Below are 23,737 nucleotides of genomic sequence, written 5' to 3' on the forward strand. Positions count from 1 at the left end.
AAAAGAAAAGAAAAGAAAAGAATAACTGCTTTAGTCTTTCTGTGCTTCCAACAGACTTAGTTGCCCACAATTCCCACTAGGATGACAGCTTTAACTATCCTTAAGTGATTGTTCCTTAAATATTTGTCACATGTGATTTATATGGATTAATATCCTCACTATATAAATAGAAATTTTAAATTCATGTGAAAAAGATAAATATGGCTAGAGGAAAATGGGCAAAGGACATGAGCAATTAACTAAAAGAAAAATATCAATAGCTATGTGAAAAAATGTTCAGTATGTGACAATTGCATGTTTGTAACACCTGTTAGATGCAAGCAGGGACCACCACTCTGCAAAGTAAACAGCCTCTCTTGAGCTTTCCCCTGGATCCCAGTGCTAGTGACTGTGCTCCTGACTTTCAAGATACCAGCCTCTTCATAGTCCTCTGCAGTACTATTCTCCAGAATGTCACAAGGGGGTAAGAAATCTTCTAAGAGGGGCCTGGTGTTAGTTGGTTTCCCTTCAATTCAGCAATTATGTACTGAGCACAAGAGAAGGCACTAAGATGTTAAGAGAGGTCCAATTATGTGGAAAGCCATCTCCAATATAGGAAATAAAACCTGGACTTCCCTGTGGCTCAGTGGTTAAGAATCCACCTGCCAATGCAGGGAACATGGGTTCAATCCCTGGTCCGGGAAGATCCCACATGCTGCGGAGCAACTAAGCCCATGCGCCACAACTACTGAGCCTGCGTGCTGCAACTACTGAAGCCCACGTGCCTAGAGCCCATGCTCGGCAACAAGAGAAGCCACCGCAATGAGAAGCCCACGCACCGCAACGAAGAGTAGCCCCCACTCGCAGCAACAAAGACCCAATGCAGCCAAAAAAAAAAAAAAAAAGGAAAAAAAAAAAAAAAAAAAAAAAAAAAAAAATAAAACCTAACATGTGACAGGGACATTCATAACTCCAATACAAGGAAGACAGTGCATCCTGGGCAGGACAGGAGAGTTTTGCCCCCTGATAAGTCATATTTAAGACTCAAACTTTCTCAGCCTCCATTTCCTCATTTATTATAAAATGCAGTTAACAATACTACCTTACTCGTGAGGCTGTTATAAAAGTAATCAAAATAATGTGTATAAAGTATTTAGCACAGTATCAGGCAGATAACAAGCTTTCAATAAATGTTAGCTCTTTTCTTTAGCATTCTTATTATTATTAAATGACATAACAAAATAGTGTAATGTTATACTGAGTAATAGGTTCTAATGGACAGGTACATAGTGCTGTAAGAGCATATGGGAGAAAGATTTTAATCCGAACTGCAGAATGGGAGTGGTGGTATGGATCTGGAAAGATCTCATGAAGGAAGTCAAAGCTGAAACAGGTGACGAGGAGGAGGAATTCAACAAGGAAAACTAAGGGGGCAAGGCTTACTCCAGACCACAGGAGCAGAAGGCACTGCTAAGAAACTGCAAGAGGCATAGTGTCCAAGGTGATGGCCACATGTGGAGGTACAGGGGTGTGGTCCAATGATCCATCATTACTATTCCCTCTAGGGAATAGGGTGCCATGGATGGTCAGCCCTACCAGTGGTATCCGAAAACATCCGAGTTCATGCTAATTGACTCAATGGGGGGACTTGGTAAGTAAAAATGACTCTTTTCCAGCCTTACCTACTGAGGTGTAAACCAAGGTCTGGAGAGAAGAAATCTGCTACTCAGAGCTAACACTGACTAAGTATTTACTATCTCCCAGGTACTGAACACTTAACATGAATGATCTGATTTAGTTTCCCCAACAATCCTACGTGGTGGATCCTAGAATCCTTGTTTGCCATCGGGTAATCGAGGGTATAAAAAAGTGGAGCAACTTGCCTAAGGTCATGCAGATGACAAGTGATGGACATGGGATTCAAACCCAGGTACGCTCTCTACAGGGTCTGTATTTACTACTAAGCTATCCCCATTTGTGCAGAGGAAATAAGCACTCTGAACAGGGAACCAGAGGACTAGGTTCTAGTCAAGATCTGCCTCTAAATAGTTGCGTATGACTTCAGAAAGTCTCTTCACTCTCTGGTCAGACTTCTTCGGTTATAACATGGAGGCCAGGAGTAAACTACACTTATAGTCCCTTCTGCCTCCAATAATTTTTATCACACTCTAAGGTACAACTCTGATAACTGATACACAGAACAGCTTCTTGGGGAAATGCAGACTCTTTCCACAAACCCTCATAGCTTTATGTGGGAGTCTCATGGGCAAGCAACTCATCCAGGAGCATGCTTCCAGTCAAGGTGGGAGATATGAACACTCTACTCTGGTCATTACAGGTGTCTGACATGAAATCTCTGTCTGCAGGACTGTAAAGCTCTATATGTCCCACCAGCCACCAAGGGCCCCTTCATTTCCATCGAGTTCTGCGATACTAGATCCCAGATAAATTCCTTTTAAGAAGGACATTTAAACTATATGCAAGATGTATTGGGGTCTGGCCAGACCTCCATCCGAATTCTGAACCTGCTGCTCTGTGAGCTTAGGCAAATTACCAAACCTTCCCGTCACAGCTATCCTATTTATAAAAGATAGTAATAGCTCAAGGGTCACGGTGAGGATTAAATGAAACAATGTGTGTCATGGGATTAGCACAATGCTTGGTGCATAGCACAGTCTCAATAAATTACAGCTTAAAAAACATCAACCTAAAACAAACCCTACACTACTGCTGTGAACTCCCCGAAGGTGTAAAATGCGTTACGCTTTCTCAAACCCTAAAGGTACAAAACCTAAACTCTTGCCCTCAAAACCTCTTTGTCCGGTGTTCTCCCTTGGCCACCTAGTGGCTCAATCCCGAATGAAAGAGACTCACAGAAAACAAACTTATGATTACCAAGGGGGAAAGAGGGGTTAGGGGAGGGATAAATTAGGAGGCTGGGGTTAACATATACACACTGCTATGTATAAAATAGATAAGCAGCAAGGACCTACTGTATAGCGCAGGGAACTATACTCAATATTATGTAATAACCTGTAAGGGAAAAGAATCTGGAAAAGAATATATATGTGTGCATGTGTGTGTTTGTATATATACACATGCTGTGCTTACCTGAAACTTACACGATATTGTAAATCAACTATACTTCAATAAAAAAACGTTTTAAAAATCTAGAAGTAGTCCAAGACACTTCCCTCTTATTTCCACCCCCAGTACACATTCAAACACACCCACACAGTCACCAAGTCATGCAGATCCCATCCCACCAACACCTCCTGGATCTGGTCCACCTTCTCCATCACCACTCCCCTCTGCCTCACTGCTTCTCTGCTTCTTTCTTCATGTCTCCCTGCCTCTAATCTCGCTTCTCCAGGGTAATCATCTTCAAAGGCAACCTGGCTGTCTTCCCCGCTAAGCTTGAGAACCGCCCCCCCGCCACAAGCTCTAGGGGTCAGGTTTGAAGCCAGGTTTAGCCCACAGGAGGGGCCCTGCATGAAGAGCCTCTGCCTCTAGTTTCACCTCCTCTACAGCCCCCGACATGCTTCACTCCAGTCACTCACAATGGCCTCTCATTATACATCTTCCTGACTACCAACCTGATGGAAAGTCCTCTTCCCTTCTTCTTGCTGGCCACTATTCATTCTTCAAAAGAATGCATCAATGTCACCTTCTTCAGGTGGCCCTGCCTGATCCTTGCCCCCATCTAATATAAATGCTCACCCTGTGCTATCTCTCTACCTCTCCACCTAGACTACAAGCTCCCTGAGGGTTAGCAGCTCTCTGTCCCTGTCTGATCTCATTCCCAGCCCTAGGAGCAAGTGACATACAGCAAGCACTCAGGAACTGCTTGCTGAATTTCTCCCAGTTGATTCCAGTGTTGGAATCCTGGCAGGAGGATTACCGTGTGGTTCATGCACACGCATATCTTAGCCAGTCTCTTTCGATGTCAGTCTGCCTCGGGAAGATCACACACAGGCCAAACTGATACCCACCAACCCCTCAGAGTGCTCATCTGGACCACCGATCTGGGCGTGAACAATTTCCTTCTTAAGACCACCAGCCATTCCTGTCTCAAGTCAGGTCTGGGAAATGCTCAGATGCCGCCTCCTAACATCCAGAGGGAAGCAATGGCAGGTGACTCAGGATATCCAACGTTTAATATTGAAGGTACATTCATCAGCCTCTTCCCTGTGGACAGGACCTAGGTCCTACTCACCTTTGTATTCTCAGCAATGCTTCACAAGACAGTAGGTGCCCAAAATACATGACATATGAATCTGTAACTTTTGATAGGGCTCGAATTCTGGATCTATTGAATTTAGACACCATTACATGTATTTTGAATGATTTCCTTAATTAATCTACAATCTCTTTTACTCATCTTTGTAATCTCAGAGTCTAGCACAGTGTCTTAAGCACAGCTGCCACACAATCAGCTTTTGCTGAGTTGCACTGAATCGTCAAACCTACCCAGCAAAGGAGGTGGTGGCAAGACAGACGGACCACAGTCATCTCGCCAGTAATGGGAGCCACTCCACTCATTCAAGAGATGCGACCAGAAGAATTCCTCCTCTTACACGGACAGTCCACCACTCCCTATTAGTCTTGAGGGCAAGAGGACCTGGACAGTGGGCCTTGGCATCTTCTACCTTGTATGTACCAGGTCACATTGTGTACTGAAGACCAGTGTATGAGAGTAAGTACACGCTTCAATGCAGGTACAGATTAAAACTCGTACCAACATCTGTATGGTCAGGATGATATTCTAGGTTAACCACTGGCCAACTTGCTCTAGTTGTGCCACATTGGGTGCCAGTACTCCTGGATGGAGGCCACCTGGTGTAGGTGTATTAAGACAAGTCCCTAACCAGAAGGTGGGAAATTATTACCTCTGGCCACACCTCTGCCAGCAACTACTTGGGGGTTAGCACCTCTAAACCGCCCTCTTCCCATCTGTAAATAAAGATAGTGTCTACCTAAGCAAAGTGTTCTGAAAACTATGACATGCTTTACATACATGCTCTCTGTGTGCAGGCGTAAGCAATCCCTGGCTTGGCTGTCCCTGCCCTGGTTTGGAGATAGCACAGCTGCTCCCCCAAGCCTACCTCCCTCTCTCCAGAAGCCCTGGGAGCAGAGAGTAGAGGCGATGGGATAAGGGTCATTTTCTGTCTGCATGAGCCTTCTGCCCTGTAGCCCCTGACTGCACTTCAGGATGTACTTAAGCAGCCCTGTTTTGTTTCCATGGAGACAGGAAGCTCTGCTTCTCTTCAAGCCTAAACTAATGGTTTTCATCAAATCCCATTTCCTCTGAGACAAGTAAAAATGGGACAAAGCTTCTATCCACACTTCCTGTTTAAATACACTGAAACTGACAAACATACCTCTGAGCCCTCCTCCCACCTAGGCCCATGCCCCTGGGACAGGTGCATCCATCACTTCCACACTTGGTGGGCCATAAGCACCAGTGTGGGCTGCCTGCCCCCACTCACCGGACTCTTCTTCACTTGCCCGGCAGAGGGGTTCCTCCTTCCATTGCCTTCTCCCTGCTTTAGGAAACCTCGGTACCTAATGTTCAAACTGCCTGCAGGTCAATGGGAACATGTATCCCAGAGATAAAACCTTCAGAGCTTTTCCCTGGCTTATGAGTGCAACTCCCAAGCAACCTCTTACTCGAAGGAGAACGCCTCCATCCCCTCCAGGGGCATGTGAGAACCAGACAAAGCAGGAGAGAGAGCCCAGGCCCCCCCCCCCCCCCCCCCCCCCCCCCCCCCCCCCCCCCCCCCCCCCCCCCCCCCCCCCCCCCCCCACCAAGCTGCTGCCGAGCCCTCTGCAGACACCAGTGCAACCCAATACATGTTGCGCATCAGAACGAGAAAAAGAAACCAGGACAGAAATATTCCAGACCCAGCCTGTAAGGCCCCTATTGTTAACACTCTTTGAAATGTTGGAATTTATTCACACCAGCTGTTCCCAGCTGCCGCTGTCACTTCCTAGGCTTCTCCAGAAGTGCTAAGGAGGCATAGGCCATGCAGTTCTGTTTCATCTCCCAACCTGAGGAGGCCGCCTCCCGGTCAGAGAGGAACTGATGGCCTCGCGGCAGGTTCAAGCCCAACATCACAGGCTGCGACTCAGATGATAGCCACCTGCACCTAACAGACAGAGTAAACGAACATCGATAATATCACAGGGTGTAAGAGCTGACGGCTACTCCATGCCAGACCTGGGCTAGGCTTCTGCCTGGGAGAGGGATGTGCCTATCCCATTTCACTGAGGAGGAAGCAGGCTCAGAGTAACCTGTCCAAATGCACAACGCTAACAAGCGGCAGGGTTAGGATCTCACCCGTGACTGTCAGATGCCCGAGGTCACATTTCTCCCAACCTCCCATGCTTTCCCACCCAGAGAAGGATGTAGGAGAATTCAAAGATGCAATTCCAAACTAGAGCTAATCCATCAGAGTGGACGCGCTCAGACAGGAATTGTGTTTCAGGGCAGTGCTCTGTCCCATTTCCAGCTCTGTTATGACACATCCTCAACCCACACTGGAACGTTATCTGGAACATCAATGACCTGTTATTCAATAGTGAGAATCTGACTTGAATTTTCTCAACTAAAACGTGGACAAGTAAGGACAAAGAATGTCGGATAAGATTATACAAACAAGAGATTATCCCCTCAGTAGAAATACAAGAAGAAAGAAGTCTATGGTCAGGTCCCTCCTGGGCAGTCATTGAGGTAGAGCAGGTGACTTGTAGCTATAGGCTATGTGGAGAGAATTACCTATTGAGCATAAAGGATGTCAATAAATGCTCACTGAATGAGTACATACATAAGAAATCGCATTATGTCTTATGACTCTCCGCTCAAGACATACACTATTAAGAACTTCTTCACACTGTCTCTTGTCCTTCCTTCATAACCATTTCACAAGTCACCCAAGGCTCTTAGTACCACAGAGTTGACTAATATGGCTGTTTCCTCCTTAATCCTCCTGTATCTGGTCTCTCTCCAGGCCAATCCTCCCCCCACGATGCTAGACGAATAGCCTTATACAGTCCTTTCATCCTGCACTTTTTGTGTGTGTGCAGTAATTTTAAAATTTAATTTCTATTTTTCTCCAAGTCATGCATGTTGAGTTTTAAAGTCAAAAGTTTTTAAAGCTTGTAATGAAAAAATAGCAGCCCACTGCCTCACCCCTTCTCACCCCTGAATCTGACTCCCCAAGGCAACCACTTATAACTCTTTTACCTGGTTCTTCTAGTATTCATTTCCAATTTTATAAATATTATACTTACACAACTGTTCTTTCTTGATATTTCACTTTTAGTTATCACTTAAGGACTTCCCCACTGTAGAACCTAAGATTTTAGTCTTTGACATTCCCTTCTCCTCCCCCATCCTTATTCTCCCCCATCCTCTTAAGGCAATTATAGCACCATAGGGGCTATCTCAAAATCCAGTGTGAACAATGTACGTCTGATTGACAGCTGAGCGGTATGGAGTACTTACTTTGCTTCTATTACTTTAGTGGTAACACTTCTGTATTTTGTGGAATTAATTGCTTAGATTGGTGTGTGTGTGTGCAAATACATATAAATATTTATATACTCATATACATAGTTTTAGAAAAAATTAAACTCTTGTAGGTAGAATAATACACATTGGGAAACATATTAATTTCATTGTTTTCTTAAACATGTTTTTAGAGCCCTCTGTCAACCTACTCAAATCTGAACTTGCTGCTCACTAGGCCTTCTGACAGTTATTATCCTTAAGTTCCCTTCATCATCATCTTGGAAATCTCCTTTCTTTCTCTCTAATGAATCCTTTGTTTCCATGAGTCTCGGGCTCCTTCTCTTTCTTCAATTAATTCTTTATTTTTAGTGACTCACATTCTCCAGTAACTTCTTCAGAGAAAGTGTCTCAACGTATTGCTATTCCATCCTCACAAATAATTGCTATTTGGGCTAGGTATAAACATTCTATCTTGGAAATTTTTTTCCAAAAAATTTTTTAGGAACTTCTCTATCGGTTTCTAACTTGCAATGTCATGGAGGTGTCCAAAGCCATCCTAATTCCTGATTCTTTATAGATAAAATTCATCTCCTTACTAAGCACCAGAAGCTTCCAGAATATTATTTTACTCAGATGCTCTGAAATGTCATGGTTTACCTTGGTGTAGTCTCTTCTCAGCTGTTGTGTTGAGTGCTCAGTTGGCATTTTTATTATTAACTCACTTGTTCCCTTTTTTCTCCACACCCACCTCCCATCTCCTTGCCATACAAACAACCATTACACTATACTCAATGTACAGTTTTTATCTGAATGAAGTTTTACGAACTGTATATTATGTGTACATGTATTTTTAAATTTACGTGGATGGTATTATACTGTTTCCTTCTTGTTTTCACTAAACTCTGTTTTGAACATGTACATGGTCTTTGTTGCTCCTGACTGTCACATAGTATGTCATCCAAGAGTTATGTCCACCTAACTACTCTCCTAGTTATAGGTACCCAGGTTTTATCCAAGTCCCCACCATCAAAAATGAATGCTAGAAAGAATATCCTTTGCACGTGTCTCAACCGATCCTTTAATCTGGCGGTATGAGTTTATTAGTTCTGAGAACATTTTTGGTATTTTTCTTTGTTAATTTCTTCCTCTCCATTTCCCTATTTTCTTTATGGAATTCTTATTAGTTCAATGTTGAACCAATCCTCTAATTTTCTTATTTCTGTTCTACTTTCTGGGTGATTTCATCAACTTTATAATCCAACCATTTACTATTTATTTTTATTACATTTTATTAATTTTACATTAATATAAATTTTACACTAATTATTTTACATTAATTTCCAAGAACTCTTCTTAACTGCTAAATGTTCTCTTTTTTTATAGCTATCTGCTGCCTTGTGGATAAAATAATTTCTCTTCTATCTCTGTTGATATCAATTATACTTTTAAAAAGTTTTAAAAAGTCCGCTCCCTGCATTATTCATGTTCCCTCAAGTTCCTTTTTCCTATTTATTATTTTGATTTTGTCTTTTGTGTTGGACCTTTTCTTTGAATGCTGATGACCCCTAGCTGTGTGTTTATATTTAAGAGCAAAGCACAAAAGGCTTACTGGAAACTCCTGCACGAATGGTTGGGGCTTGTAGAATGCTGGGTGTAGTGGTTTGACTGGTGGCCCCCTCCCCCAAAGATAGGTCCACATCCTAATTCCTGGAACCTGTGCATGTTCCCTTATTTGGAAAAAGGATCTTTGCAGATGTAACTAAATTAAGGATCTTGAGATGAAGAGGTCATCCTGGATTATCCAGGTGACCCTAAATCCAATGTCAAGTGTCCTCATAAGAGAGAGGCAAAGGGAGATTCTAGACAGAAGAGAAGGAGGCAACTTGACCATGGAGGCAGAGACTGGAGTGACACAGCCACAGCCAAGGAATGCCTGGAGCCACCAGAGGCTAGAAGAGGAAGCAAAGAAATTCTCCCGTAGAGCCCTTGGAGGTAGCATGGCCCTGCCAGATTTTGGACCTCTAGCCTCCAGAACTATGAGAAAATTTCTCTCACACTTTTAAGCCGCCTAGTTTGTGGTAATTTGTTGGGGCAGCCTCAGGAAACTAATATGGTGAGCCTCACTGAAGGTGAGGGATGGGACCATTTCTCTGATTACCCTCAAATATCAGGATACAGACGTCTTTTCTCTTCAGATGGGTAGTTCCCCCATAGGGGAAGGCTGTGAACTCCACCTTGCTCCACATTGCTACATTTTTGAGAGCCAAGCAGTGGAAGTGGGCTGGGAGCATGACGTTCAGTTTGTGGACTTTCATGTAACACTCCCGTTTTCAGTACAGAATATCAACCCCACCTTGATGTTACTATTCCACGCTTCTCTCATTCAGCCTCCTCAGAGAGGAAGTCTTCTAACTTTGGCTGGTGGGGGGCGCGGGTTGGGTGGGACAGGCACCTGTGAGCAGTGTCTGGGGGAAGAGATCTAAGGTACCAGGGAGAATGCATCTAGGAACTGGGGAAAATCCTCTTGTTCTAAAATCCCCCCCATACCCCAGCTTTTAGACATACCTGGTGCCTCAATTCCTGAGCCTTTCTCTCATTTTGCTTTTTTCTTGGCATTTCTCGCTGGAGCAAGTGTAACCTCAGCTTTCCTGCCACTAGATTAGTTACCATTTACTGTCTTCAAAAGTTCTGTTGACATCTCTCATCTATTTTCATATCCCCTCCTGTTCTCTTTGTCACTGTGTTCTTTGAATATTTACTTCCTGTGTTAGTGGACTTATAAGAGATGTCCAACTTGGTTCAATCTGCCACGTTTAAAGAGAAGGACCACCTTATAAAGTTCCATTTCAAGAATGTCTGCCATTCAGACAAGAGATTATGTTCAGTTTTGCTTAGAAAAATGAAAGCTTCTCTAAGGCCCTGTTTTAGCCTTCCTATTTTATCCTTTCAATTCCCAAATGAAATTTCCACTCAAGTTAAATTTGGTTGCATTCTAGTCTCCTCACTCTCCATGATGAATCCCATTTCTTCATGTTTGTTTATGGTGTAGTGCTCAACTTCCTGGAATATTCACTCCCATATATTCTATTTTATTCTATTACATATTTTGTATCCCAAGCAAAATCCCAATCCTTTATGAAACCATTTCTGATAGCTTCAGACTATATAGATTTGTCCCTCCTCCAAAACAAATGAACTGCATCTTATATTAGTCAGTAAAAGAACTCCTGTTCCCTGTTTCAACTGTTTGTGTTGTCTTCTCAGCAAAACGTAAGTTTCTTAAAGGCAGAAACCGTGCCTTATACTTTATGTGCTCTTTGCAATGGCACTGAACATTCAGTACTTTTTAACTGATGTATACTAATTCAAGCCACAGATATGGAATTTGACGTCCAATACACAATAGAGTAAGAACCTTTCTTATTAAACATCATATGTCTATCAACCAGCACAGTGTTTGACACAGAAGGTCTCTGTTGAGTGACAGAATGAAAGGATGGATGGATAAATGGACTCGCATTAGCTACCATGTTCAAGGTTGTACCAGTCTAAAGACTTTTTAGTTCCTAAGAATACTAAAGATGATTAAAACGACGGTTCACGACTGCCTTTCCAGAATCTAGAACAGCTTTTAGCACATACGGGCTGCTCAGTTGATGAAGGTTAAATGAATGAATCTGCAAGGAGTCAGGAACACTAGTTTATCGTTAGAAAGGAGAGAGAAACATTTGGCTTACCCAGAAAGCACTCCCAGGACGAGGTTGAGAACAAAGAAGGATCCAATGATGATCAGGGGGATGAAGTACAGCCAATTCCAGGTGGCTCCTAAGGCATCGTTGGTCTGAAAGGAAGAAAAATGGTTCCTTAATACTTCATCAGAACCACCCGCCAGGTGAAGGCCTCTATTCCTGCCGCACATATAGGGTGATGAAAAAGCACAGTGCAGTACGGTTAAACACTGCCTCACTTCACTCCCAATTTAATGTGGTTGTAGATTAACTCATGTTCTCCATGTACACTGTGAAGGGCACCGTGTCAGCCACACATAACATCCTGAATTGGAATGGTCTAACACCCTCACTCGGCAGGTAACTGAACCCAGAAAGGTAAAATACTTTTCTAAGATCATGCAAATAATCACTGGTTTTACAGTGTTTGGTGATGTGGGTTCTAAGCCTTTGTACCCTAAACTGGGCAAGTTCTCAAAAGACAGAGGCAGGCTGTGTCCATCACTTTATTCCAGGGATGCTGGCAAACACCTTGACAGGTTGCTTGGGAGAGATTAATGTCATCCACATCCTGCTCAGCTCGTGACCCTGGGCTCTGGCTTTCCTTCCTCCATCATAGTCCAATAGTACAGAGCTAGATCAGGCCTGGCCCTGGGAAGGCTCTAGTAAAAGAAGGAATAAATCTAGATTTGAAGAGTGATCCCTTGCGCTCTCTCTAATGTGAACACACAGTGAACTAAAAACCGCATGGAAACCCATATTCTGGATTCTTATACCACAAGTGAGACGCAAGGCCCTTGAGTGGTAGGGGGCTGAGGGAGGATTATATGACATGTCTTAGCCAAAAACAAACAAACAAACAAACAAAAAAGAAACAAAGCAACTCTCAGTAGGATGTCTCATTAAGGACCTTTAAACAGTTTTGGAGAATTCTGAAAAGTCCTAACACATGGACCTCTCAACTAAGCTTTGCCTTGACTGTCTCTCCTCATGATATCAGCTCCTAACAAGTCCACCTGAATTGCATTTTACATATGCAGGGCTTTGAATCCCCCCAATCCCACTCCACCCCTCACACACAAACTTTAATACCTGTTTGAAACTCAAAAGTTTCTGCAAAGATATTTTATTCCCAATTCACTGGAGAAACAAGGCCATTCAAGTCAAATGCCATGCCTAAAATTCACATGCTAAATTAGTAAAATGAAGATCTGAACGCGGATTTTCTATTGCAAAGTGTTTCTTATCCCCGTGAGTTACCTTTCTCTCCCTCTCACTACTAACTTTGCAAACATATTTTGATTCATTGTCTTCCTGCTCCCCATGGGCTTCATGACATTCTATCTTGTTTTTCCCCAAATTATCTCATTTTCCTTCTGCCTCCCATTCAAATATGTCAGTCTATAAAATATAGCCTCCCACTGATCATGGCAGCTATCACTGTACAGTAGATTTTTCCATTAAAAAATAGCTTCTAAGGCAACCTCTTTCACCAAGCTCGTGTCTTTTTGTCTTGCCCCTATGCTGTTCAGAGAGATACGTTTGCAAATGAAGCAGAATAAAAGTTAAAAACAAACAAACACCTTCTGAACTGTATGAACAAAAGCACAGACCTGCCAATTTCCGTGTATAAGATCTAGGCTCTTTGGTTCAACCAGGTCTGCTCAGTCGAATGTAAGCAGGGCAGATTCGGGTCAGACCGCAGAGAAAATTTCTCCTGATATCAGAAGGAATATGCAGAAGAACTAGATGCCAAGGGCCACAGGGGGTTTTAATGGACATAGGAAGCTAGTTTTTCTGAGATAATTGAGACATGGTTCTTCCTGTGAGCTACAGGATGGACCGAATGATCTTTGTATAACTAGCTCTATCTTTATCCATGACTATAAATGCAACATTTTGTAAAGACTGGTTAGCGTGGATGCTTCACCGGTGGTGCTCCAGATCAACAAGTTTCATTCACCCCATGGCTTAGACAGTCAGCCCCACCCTGAGAGTTCTTTGGCAGCAAGAACTGAGTCTGCTCCCAGCACCCAGATCACGGCTCAGCTGCCAATAAACATTAGTTGGTGTCAGCAATGGCAATGATGAAATTGTGACTTTTAATCTGTTTTTGGTCCCAGGAGTGACTGTGCTACGTTTTGAGGATGGCTAGAGCAATTTCGGTTGGGTGACTATTTGCCAGAGATGCTGCACAGTGAAGAACAATTCCCAAATTGTGTTCTCCTCGTTGCTAGGAATCTGTAAGATGTTCATGTGTTCTGTGGAAAATGAGCTTCTGGAACCAAAGAAATTGGGGAAACAGAGCAGATTATATTTTCGTGTCAGCCTGTGAGAAGACCCACCAAAAAGGAACATTATTAACTTTATTTCCTCCATCATTTCTTACACTTCCTTGATTACAAAACCTCCTTTTCAACGGCAGTCTATTAACATATCAGGAAATACAGCCTGTGAAATACAGGGAGAGAAGGACTTCCCTCACAGGCCCCGAGTCTGGAATGTGCTTCCCAATTCTCTAAAATCCTGCTGATGGAGTGTCCTTTTACTCAGTGTGCTGTGCGAATGTTTTGGTTTCGCTTTAACCTACATTAAGGCAAGAGCCTTCACTGTCTGCTCATTTCTGTATCTGGCATCTGACAAAGTGTTTGGCACACATAGACGCTCAACCAATCAATAAATGACCACAATTTGAGTAAGATGATTCTCGTGTTTAAAATATGCCAAACAAAATTCATTCTGATATCCTCCCCAAGCTTTGTCTGAATTGCTTTAAAAGAAAAAAAAAAAAAAGTCATCCACCATGGTACTGGGGCCTGTTGGATGAGAAGAACAGAGGAGAAAGGGAAGAGAAGGAGAAAAAGAATATCTGGGAGGACCCCAGCACCAGCGGCTAGGGGGTTAATAAGCCTAGGGGGTCATTAAGGATGACTGACAGCTTATAAGGTTCTTCTGGAGAAAGCAGCTTGACAGCTCCCGGAGATTATTCACAAACCTTTTAATAGACTTGCCCTACCCTCTCTACACCTTCCGCCTCTCCCTCCGGCTTCCTCTTCCCTCGGCCCCTCCCGTTCCTCCTCTCCAGGTGGCCTCACACCCCCACCTCCCATGCCTGTCAGTGGATCAATGACAAGGCCACCAGGACAGGGGAACACACCTCAGCAGGAAGTGGGCAAGCCCAGGACTTCATGCTTCCCTCCTCCAAAATGGCAAGGTTCTTTCTAATGCTGATTAGAGCTTCAATCTCCTTCTGATTCATCGTTATTAAAACCTTAAAACTGTCCAGTGTAGGAGAGACAACTACTGAAGTGTCTTTTGAGATGAAAAAAGAAGAAAGTAATCGACAACTCTGAAGGCAGCAAGTGCCCTGATACCATATGAGGTGGGACTCCGTAGCGCCAAGCAGAAAGGTACCAGTTCAACCGCAGAGTTGTGACTGTGTTCCCTCTGGGGTGGGCATGTGTGTCTGTGACACAGCAGGACACGGGAGAGAGGAGGGGCTGCCTGTGTGAGAGGGAGAACCTCTCCCTTTCTTTCTGTCTCCCCTGTACCCCCTGCTTCTGTGACTCTCCCAAGCACCTTACCTGCGGGAGCATCACACTTCATTCTCCCTAGCAACTCTTCCTTCAGGGCCAGGGGACAGCTGTGCTAAGTACTCTTCGCAAGATCCCGGGGAAGGAGACCTACAGCTTTCCAAACATGGTCCACTGGATTCTGGCCCCAGGAGAGTGGACCCTTCCCTGCCCAGACCGCTATTGTGGAGCAGCTAAAGTGTAAACCAGCCCCTCACTGCAAAGACAGCTGCACACAGAGTACCAGCTTCCTCCTCCCCACCATTCATGGAACACCTACTCTGTGGCAGGCAGTACATGAGAGCGCTTTTCTTTGGGCAACGTCCTCTTATTTAAGATGCTGATTCTCCTCCCACCGACCCAGTCAAGCCCCCTAGACTTGGCAAGCAGGCTACCCTCCATCTCTCTCACCTGCTGATTCCCTGAGTGACACACACACACGCGCACACACACACACACACGCACACACACACACACACACACACACACACGTGCGCAAGATGGGGCTGATGACAGAGAAAGCAGTCGGGGGTGGCGGCCCACCCTGCACAGGGAGTGCTCAGCGGGTACCAGGCCTGACACAGTGGGAATGTGTTCCTTTGGGAACCCACCTGACTGGGGGTGGTGAGTGCACCCACTCCCTGCGTAAACAGGCACACATGGCAATTATCACATTAATCTCCGGGTGATGGGGGAGATGGTGGAAGGCAGGGGTGGGAGGAGGACTGGAAAGAAGGATAGAGATGGAGATGACAAGAGGCAGGGGGTCCCTGCCCAGCCCTGGCCTGGGTTGCAAAGACAGTACTATAGCTCCCATCCTTGGAAACAGGCCTCCATCAGGGTTCCACAAGGCTCTGCAGAAAACAGGCTGAAGGGCCTCCTCCTGGATGTCCACGCCTCTCACAGAGCAGCTCTGGCCAGGGAGGCTGAATGACATATAGCTGAGTGGGGAGGCTGAGTGAATTGGAACTGGGAAAAAAACGAGGATACTTATTCCAGGGTCCTTTCAGAGGGAAAAAAAAAAAAGGTCTCTCAGGTACACCTGCTTCCCAGGCTGGAGGTGGCACCCGCTGGCAAGCCCTGGCCTGGCCTGCTGCAGGCTCAGCCTGGGCACCATCGGCATCGTGGGCAGGATAATTCTTTGCAGTGGGAACTGCCAAAACGCCTGGGGGCAAAAACTGGCTTCAGTTGAGAACTGCTGGCCTAGAGGCTCTGCCTCAAAGAGAGAGCTTTGGAACTGCCAAGTGAGCTCAGGTCAAGGGAGGGCTGCAGCAGCCACCCTGGGCTGTCAAAGAGGCCAGGCCATTCGTCTCAGCAAAAGCATCTGTCCTAGGCCTCTGCAGACCATCCCGGGGAGAGAAAACTCAGAGAGGGCAAGAGGTGGAGGAAATAAAGTTAACAATGTTCCTTTTTGGTGGGTCTTCTCACAGGCTAACACAAAAATATAATAAGGAGGCCAAAGACGATTCAACTGCTTACCACCTCCCCTGAGGGAATGACGCCTGGGCATCCGGCACTGCCCAGCTGACTTGCCTCGCCTGGGCCACTCACTTCATTCCAGCACCAAGTGTACAGCTCCTTTTCATCCCAAGGGACTTGGGACTTGGAGTCCATGTCTCAGAGCCTAAAGGCCATATTTTGTTCAACAAATTTGTGGACCATGTACTAGGCAACAGATATCCTCCTAGGAACTGGGGATAAATGATGAACAAAGCAGTCTCAGGTCCTGGCCTTCATGAACTAGTATAATGGGGAGACCCACATTAAATAAGTGAGCTCACACATACTGTGCGGCTTTAAACCGAGATAAGCGTGATGAAGGGACCACCAGGAAGCTGACCCACAGGTGCGTCTGATCTGGTCCAGGGGGTCAGGAAAGGATTTGCTGAAGCTTTCAGAGTAAAGAGTCACATGACAGTCTAAGAAACTACCTTGGCAGGAGGCAGCAGAGGTCAGAAAGGCAGAGAAAAGGTTTATCATGGAGGTGAAAGAAAGAGGAGGAGGAGGTTAAGATTAAGAAATCATAAAAAACACAGTCATAAAAAACAAACTTATCGTTACCAAAGGGGAAAGGGGGTGGGGAGGGATAAATTAGGAGCTTGGGATTACCACAGACACACTACTATATATAAAATAGATAACCAACAGGGACCTACTGTAGAGCACAGGGAACTCTACTCAATGTTTTGTGATGGGCTGTAAGGGAAAAGAATCTGAAAAAGAATGGATATATATATATATATATATATATATATATATATATGTATATGTATATTGTAAATCGACTACACTTCAATTAAATACAAAAGGTTCAGAAGTGTCAAGAGGTAGGGGACACGTGAGAAGAAAAACGAGGGCAGGGAATGCTCTCTGGGAATGAACTCCTGCCTTCCTGCGATAGCAGCCCCTGGGGCCCCGTGTGGATGTTGTACTGAAACATACACGAATCATAAGGGCACTCTTAGTGGATTTTTTCAAAGCGTACATAACCGTGCAGGCAGCACCCAGATAACCCCCAGGGCTTCCCTCATACCCCTTCCTAGGCACCATCTACTTCCCTCAAATGTAACGTTCTCCTGACTTCTATAACCATCAGTCACATTGGCCTAATTGGAAAATCACATCTGAGCATTTCCTGGCATGTCCTGAGCCATCCCCGTTCCCTCTTTGCTCAGGGACTTATATTCAGAATAGCCCCCTCATACCCTGCCTCCTAGCCTCCCTCCCTGTCCGGCTCTCAGCAGCCTGGATGTGGCAGATTCTGTGCTGCCTCCATCAGGTCTCCTTTACCAGCAGGTGTACCCACCCCCCTCCCACCCCAGCAGCTCTGAGTGTTGGCTGCTAACGGCTCACACCTGGATCCTCCTGAGAAGTTGGCCCCTGGCTGACAGACCCTCCTCATCTGGAAGTTTATGCCTGTCCACGGGGGGCAGTGACCTGGAACCTATAACTCACTGATGCAGGGGTGTCAAGGGCCCAGCCCCTTCACCTCTGCATGGGACAACTTCTGTGGTGTAACTCACTGTGGAGCCATCTGGGGGATAAGACAAGCTAAAACGTCTGCAACCACACCTTTGCCTAGTATTTTCTCCTGACTTATTCTACTTCCCTCCTATCGGTACAGGCTTCTCCCGAAAGCAGTCCATAAATAAATCATTGCCACAAAAATCTCTGTCCCAGAGACAGTTTATAGGGAATCTGACTTAAGCCATTAAATCCCTTTCTCATCAGGTTTTTTTTTTTGCGGTACGTGGGCCTCTCATGGTTGTGACCTCTCCCGTTGCAGAGCACAGGCTCCGGACGCGCAGGCTCAGCGGCCATGGCTCACGGGCCCAGCCGCTCCGCGGCATGTGGGATCCTCCCGGACCGGGGCACGAACCCATGTCCCCTGCATCGGCAGGCGGACTCTCAACCACTGCACCACCAGGGAAGCCCTCTCATCAGGGTTTTGACCAGCCTTACATAGCAGGTAACATCCTGCCCCTGAGTCACACAGATAGATGGTGGATGGTGTTTCTAAGGGCAGAGTCACTGCCCTTTGACCACACCTACATTTTAGCGAAAGGACACAATGCCCACCCAGCATACCGTACAACCACTGGGCAAGTAAAGCTTGTGGATCATGCAATCTGGTTTCTTGTATACCAGGAATGCTAGCCACAGTCTTGGAAGATTATGAGAACACACTATCTAACCCATCAGTTAGTAGAAGAGGAAACCAAGGTCCAGGTGAGCAAGGTGAAGGGGTCCCAATCTAGAACCACAGTGGGTCAACTTCTTGAGGACACTTGACTCTCCATATCTCATTTGGTTCCAAATCTCTTAAAAGCAATCCTACTCATACTGTCACCACCTTCTAGGGGAGAACCACATTAAAGAAGAAGGCCAACACTAGGATCCGGCAGCCAGAACATGAAAGCTGTCTTCCCAGTCCCCAGGCAAGAAAGAAGGGTGGGGGGAGCAGGTGAAAAGAGTGAGGACAGAGAGCCCCGAGTGCAACACAGCCACCTGCTGCCACCCAGCAAGGAGGCAGAACCTGTCAGTCCTGGAGGCAGGGCATTTCATTATGTCTCAGATCCCTGAGCATATCTAATGAATATGCTAAGTCTCCCCCACACAAACAAGCTCCAAAGGCAGCATCTGGCTTAGCCAGGGGCCTGTGATAAGTAATCAAGACTCTCTACGCATTCTGGCCCTCCCAAACCCTCCCAGACTTGATGGCCGACAGCCACTTTCTCCACTTGCCTGGACTGCCAGTGACGGTCACTGATGCAGCAGTGCCTTAGCCCACATGCAAAGCACCTCCAGGAGGACTTCCTATTGGGCATTTCACCACCTATTCTTCCCCTTCTCTGACTAGTGGAAAAACAGAGCAGGACCAGTCAGCCAAAGAGGAGAACCAGAAAATATCAGCTCGCCCACCCTGGTTCACAGGCAGTAGCATGATTCCAATGAGACCACCCTTGGGAGCTCTGCTCAGCATCATGGACCAGTAAGCACTGCCTCATTTTGGACGTGGGCGGTGATCACCACTGGTGCTGGGCAGACAGGTATTGACGTGTCCGTGAAAATCCATCCACACGCCTGGGAAGAAGACTCAAGGATAAATGTCAAAGTGAGGGAGGATGAGTAGTGCCATATCTGACCAGGAAGGCTGCCATGACGTTGTCCACGCCAAGTGAGAGTCTCAAAACCCGCAGAGCTCGGAGCCCTGCTGTGCCTGAAAACTCTTTGGTTAAATCCTAATAATTCCAATATCATTGTTATGTGAGGTTTATTGTCACTTCCCTTTCTGAGCCCTGGCCCGGAAGCCCAAAATGGAGATGAGAGATACTTTCAAGATCTTTTAACTGTTGAAGCTGGGTTTGGGTTACACAGGGGCTCAATATTCTATTCTCTCTACTTGTGTGTATGCTTGAAAACTTCTACAATAGAGGGTTTAAATTTTTCCCCAAATAAAACTGTATAGCTTATTTATATGGTTCAGGGTCATATGTGGATTTTATGATAACTGGGGGTGGGGGGTAGGCGGGGTAGAAATGAGTGATTTTGTTTAAAAATCTTTTTATACTTTTCCTATACTTTGCAACTTTTCTGCAGTAACTAAGAGGTTTTTGTTTTGTTTGTTTTCATGGTCAGAGAAAACATATGGGGGGCGGGGGGGGAAAAAAGCCAAAGAGGAGGTCCTCCTGCCCAGCGACTGCAGCGGGGTGCTGAGGAGGCTGACGCTCCTGGGGCCACTGGGAAGCCGGACAGTCGACCATGCAGTGAGCCACCCAGGCCAGGATGCTGCACTGCTCTGGGAAAAGGCGAGTGTGTTGTTCTGATGCCGCCATATGCGGGCTGGCCAAAGTAGGCCACTTAGAGAGGACGCTTCCTATGATGATCAGCTAACACACGTCACCCTTCTACACGGTGGGCTGACCAGAGACTGAACGTCTTTTTGCAAGAAAGTCAAGCACCAGTAAGAGCTCAGAGAGTGAGAGAAGACACGAGTCTCGGAAGACCCTTCCTTTGAGGCCCAGGGACAAAGGGTGCACAAGGCTTGACAGATCCTCTGCACTGTGAGAGCTTTGTGTAGGGTCCACTGTATTCTAGAAAGACTGTGCTGATGACACCAGGGCAACAGGTCTTCAACCAGTTCCCCAGCTGGTTCTCGGCTCTATCCTACAGTCCTCGAGGGTCAGTCCTTCTGGTTACCATCATATACTGCATTTCCATGAGTCCCTGGTCCCCTCCAGCTAACCAATCACTATTTCCCATTCATCTAACATGAATACTGTAACTTTCATCATCTTGCAGTACATAGAGCTAGGAGGAATCACAGCATCTTGCACAAACGCCTCATTTTATGGATGAAGAACCAAGGGACAAACGTTAAGTGATTGCTGAAAGATACCCCACTAGTTGATTACAGAAGCAGAACTAGGACTTCTGATCCCCAGGCTACTCTGTATAGCCCTTGTATTCTCTACCATATCATTTAGTACCGATAAATACGTATGGCCCTGCTCTCTCTGGTTATTTTGTATGTAGTAGTCTAGCTTCATGCTTTCCCTTGGAAGCTACCTGAAGGTGAAGACCACGACGATGTGTCTTACTTCTTCTGAAGGCTTGGAGCACGGAGCTATGAACATGGCTATCGGATTTCATAAAGAAAGGAGTGAGGCTAGAGATATCCTGGAAGGCTTCCTGGGGCTGTGCCGTCACCTGGACTTGAAGTAGGAGAAGGATGTAGATTGGCCCATCAATGGAGGAAGAGAGTCCAAGAGAGGGAAAGAAGTGGGAATGATGAGGCCACAAAGAGTGGCTGTGGGCAGTGGCGAGGAAGGCAAGAGGAAGAGGAGTAGGTCCTGGAGGACCCTGAATGGTGGTCTAAATGTTTGGATTTGCTCACTCCCCAAGAGCTCTTCCTTCCTTCTACCCTCTCCTCTCTGTGCCAAGCCATGAGTTCCCTCATACTGGAGAACACTGCTCAGTCTCTGGAAGGCTTCCCCAAGGCGTGTCACTCTGCTTCTCTCCAGAATTTCCCAGCGCTTAGGCGTACCCCATAGCAGCATATATATTCATTCAACATTTTTGAGTGTGTACTCCGGACAAGATGAGTGAGAAAGGAAAACAGTCCTTAAGGGCCTTGGTATCTGTAAGAAGGCTAAGTCATGAGTATAAATGCCTATAATTGAAAACAAAACATTAAGTGCTGCACTTGGGTTTTTATTTGTACTTATTTACAGGCCCTCTTTAGATGTATTCTGTCTCTTTCACATATTGGTCCTCCCTTTCCATCAGGGTTGACTGGTTCTTAAAGACAGAACTGCATCTTTTATTTCTCTGTTCACTCTCTAATGCCTAGAATATTATTCTACAAACAAGAGATGCTCAGTAACGTTGTTGACTACCAGGAGATTGTTAACACCACTACCATTCTTCTGCTTCACAGGCCTGCATGAGTTTCCTTCTCTGGAAATAAATATATCACCCGTAAAATGGCATCTCTGTTGACATATAGCAAGAACACTTAGCTAACTCAAATATTCAGCACAGCATATAAGAGCAGACACTCAAGAAAAGAGCTTCAGGTCATCATTTTTCTTGGCTTTCATTCCCTCCACAAAGAGCAGGTGAATTAATTTATCACTGAACATCCCCGTTTTAATTAACGATTGCGTGTCAAACACTAGGTAAGGCTGGTAAGTGCAGCTGGTTCCCTGAAGAAGCCCCAGGCCAGTTAGTTTCATTTATTTTGTGGCCAAGGGGGCCACTCTTACTCCTTGGTAAGAACGGCTTGAAAGCAAGAAACCATGCCTATGAAGTCTTTATATCTTCAGATTCCAAGAAAACATGCTCAATTAATCTGCATTGGTGCTGATAATTGGTGATAATGAAATGCCCAGTCCCACATGCCTATTTATCACCTGAGGGGCTGAGAGTACCTGGGTGAGGCTCTTCACTCTGGTCCTGCTGGATCAGAGTTTCTCTAAGCACACTGGGCTTGGAGAAACACAAGTGCCCAAAACGTCACTCCACTCAACTCTCACAGCAGCTGGCAGAGCCTGGCTCAGCCAGAGTCCCCAAGGCAGTCACCTCCACTTGTGAACAGCTTTGTCCACTCACCCCAGCGCTAGACAAATGTTATTTTCTATTTGTTCCATGATGTGAAAAAAAAAAATGGGAATCACTGTGCCAGACGACCATCTGTCAGGGACATTGAGGAGGGAATTCCTCGCTTGAGTAGGTGCCTACATCAGACAACAGATGTGGGGTCCCTTCCCACTCAGACCCAGATTCCTCACTGTGCTTCTCCTCTATCTCATGGACTCGAATTCTCCGGTTTCAATTCTACCACTCCCTCGAAACCTTCTCTTTTCTCATCTCCTGATTTCTCCTGTCTTGTTCACTCTGCTGCTGCCCTCCTAGTAATTCACCTTGGTTCTTCTTCTTTCCCCTAAGATACACGGAGCGCATGCCCCAGCTGAGCTCTCCCATTGGTTTGGGGGCATAACAATGTTGAAACAAAATACAGATAATAAAGTAATAATGTTCACTGCTTCCCCAGTCTGGGAACCATTGGAAAGAAAAATCTCTTTTGGCCTTTCCCATTCTTTGTACAACTTTCGTTCCTGTTCATTAGGGTGGAATGTACTGAGAGCAACCACGATGGGTGACTAATACAGGACTGCATATAAACTGTCGGATGGCAAATCCAACACGGACCCAGTCAGACCTATTTCTGGAAGTACTAAGAAGACCTGATTAAAACATTTTTATCTCCACATTTTCCTTTGACTTATACCCTAAGGCTCTAGTGTAATTGAGAAGGAGAAAGAATCATGGCTTCCATTCGTTAAGCATCTAGTCTACGCTGAACCATGAGCTAGATGCATAACAACCGTGTGTAGGAGAGGTGCAACTGTAATTTCATATGTTAAAAACAAACAACAACAAAATCCAGGCTCAGAAAACCTGAGGACTTGCCCAAGGCCCCGTAGTCAGTATGTTACAGAACCCAAATCCAAACCCATGTCTGACTTCCTCTTAAGACATGACATTATGTTGCCTCTTGTATGGTGGGAAAGGGGGAGAGAGACAGAAATAAAAATGTTGTTTTAACGTGGAACATATCTGAGAACAGAGCTATGCGTGCAGGTATTTACAATAGCAGTGCCAGCAGAAGAAATAGTTTCTGACCAATTGCATACTGCGATCCCATCTGAATGTTATGTTGTTTCAACTCCTCTGACCTACACCTTAAGGCAGTGGTTTCTTCTCTGCCCTCGATGTCTGATAAGGTTGGAAGGACTTGTCACAGCAAGTTCCCTGGCTAGTAGTGCAACAGTCACTCTGTTGCCAGGGTGATCTTGTAAAGTGGGACGAGTGGTTCCCAGCCACGGCTGGCTTCAGGCTTCAGAGCAGGGGAAAGTTGTCATTTCTAACCAGCAACTCTC

At 45.5% G+C, this 23,737-nt stretch overlaps 1 protein-coding gene across 3 annotated transcripts in view; it reads right to left on the reverse strand.

Moving 5' to 3' along the window:
- Nucleotides 1-23,737, reverse strand: part of CACNA1E (calcium voltage-gated channel subunit alpha1 E) — a 294,179-nt gene that overhangs the window by 125,558 nt on the left and 144,884 nt on the right. For all 3 annotated transcript variants that reach the window (XM_024758847.1, XM_024758846.1, XM_024758845.1), the window contains exon 7: nucleotides 11,230-11,333. In XM_024758847.1, the coding sequence (XP_024614615.1) occupies nucleotides 11,230-11,333 (104 nt within the window). The remainder of the gene's footprint in view (nucleotides 1-11,229; nucleotides 11,334-23,737) is intronic.

The sequence above is a fragment of the Neophocaena asiaeorientalis genome, unplaced genomic scaffold (assembly GCF_003031525.2).
Source record: "Neophocaena asiaeorientalis asiaeorientalis breed wild unplaced genomic scaffold, Neophocaena_asiaeorientalis_V1.1 scaffold270, whole genome shotgun sequence".
Lineage (NCBI taxonomy): Eukaryota > Metazoa > Chordata > Mammalia > Artiodactyla > Phocoenidae > Neophocaena > Neophocaena asiaeorientalis.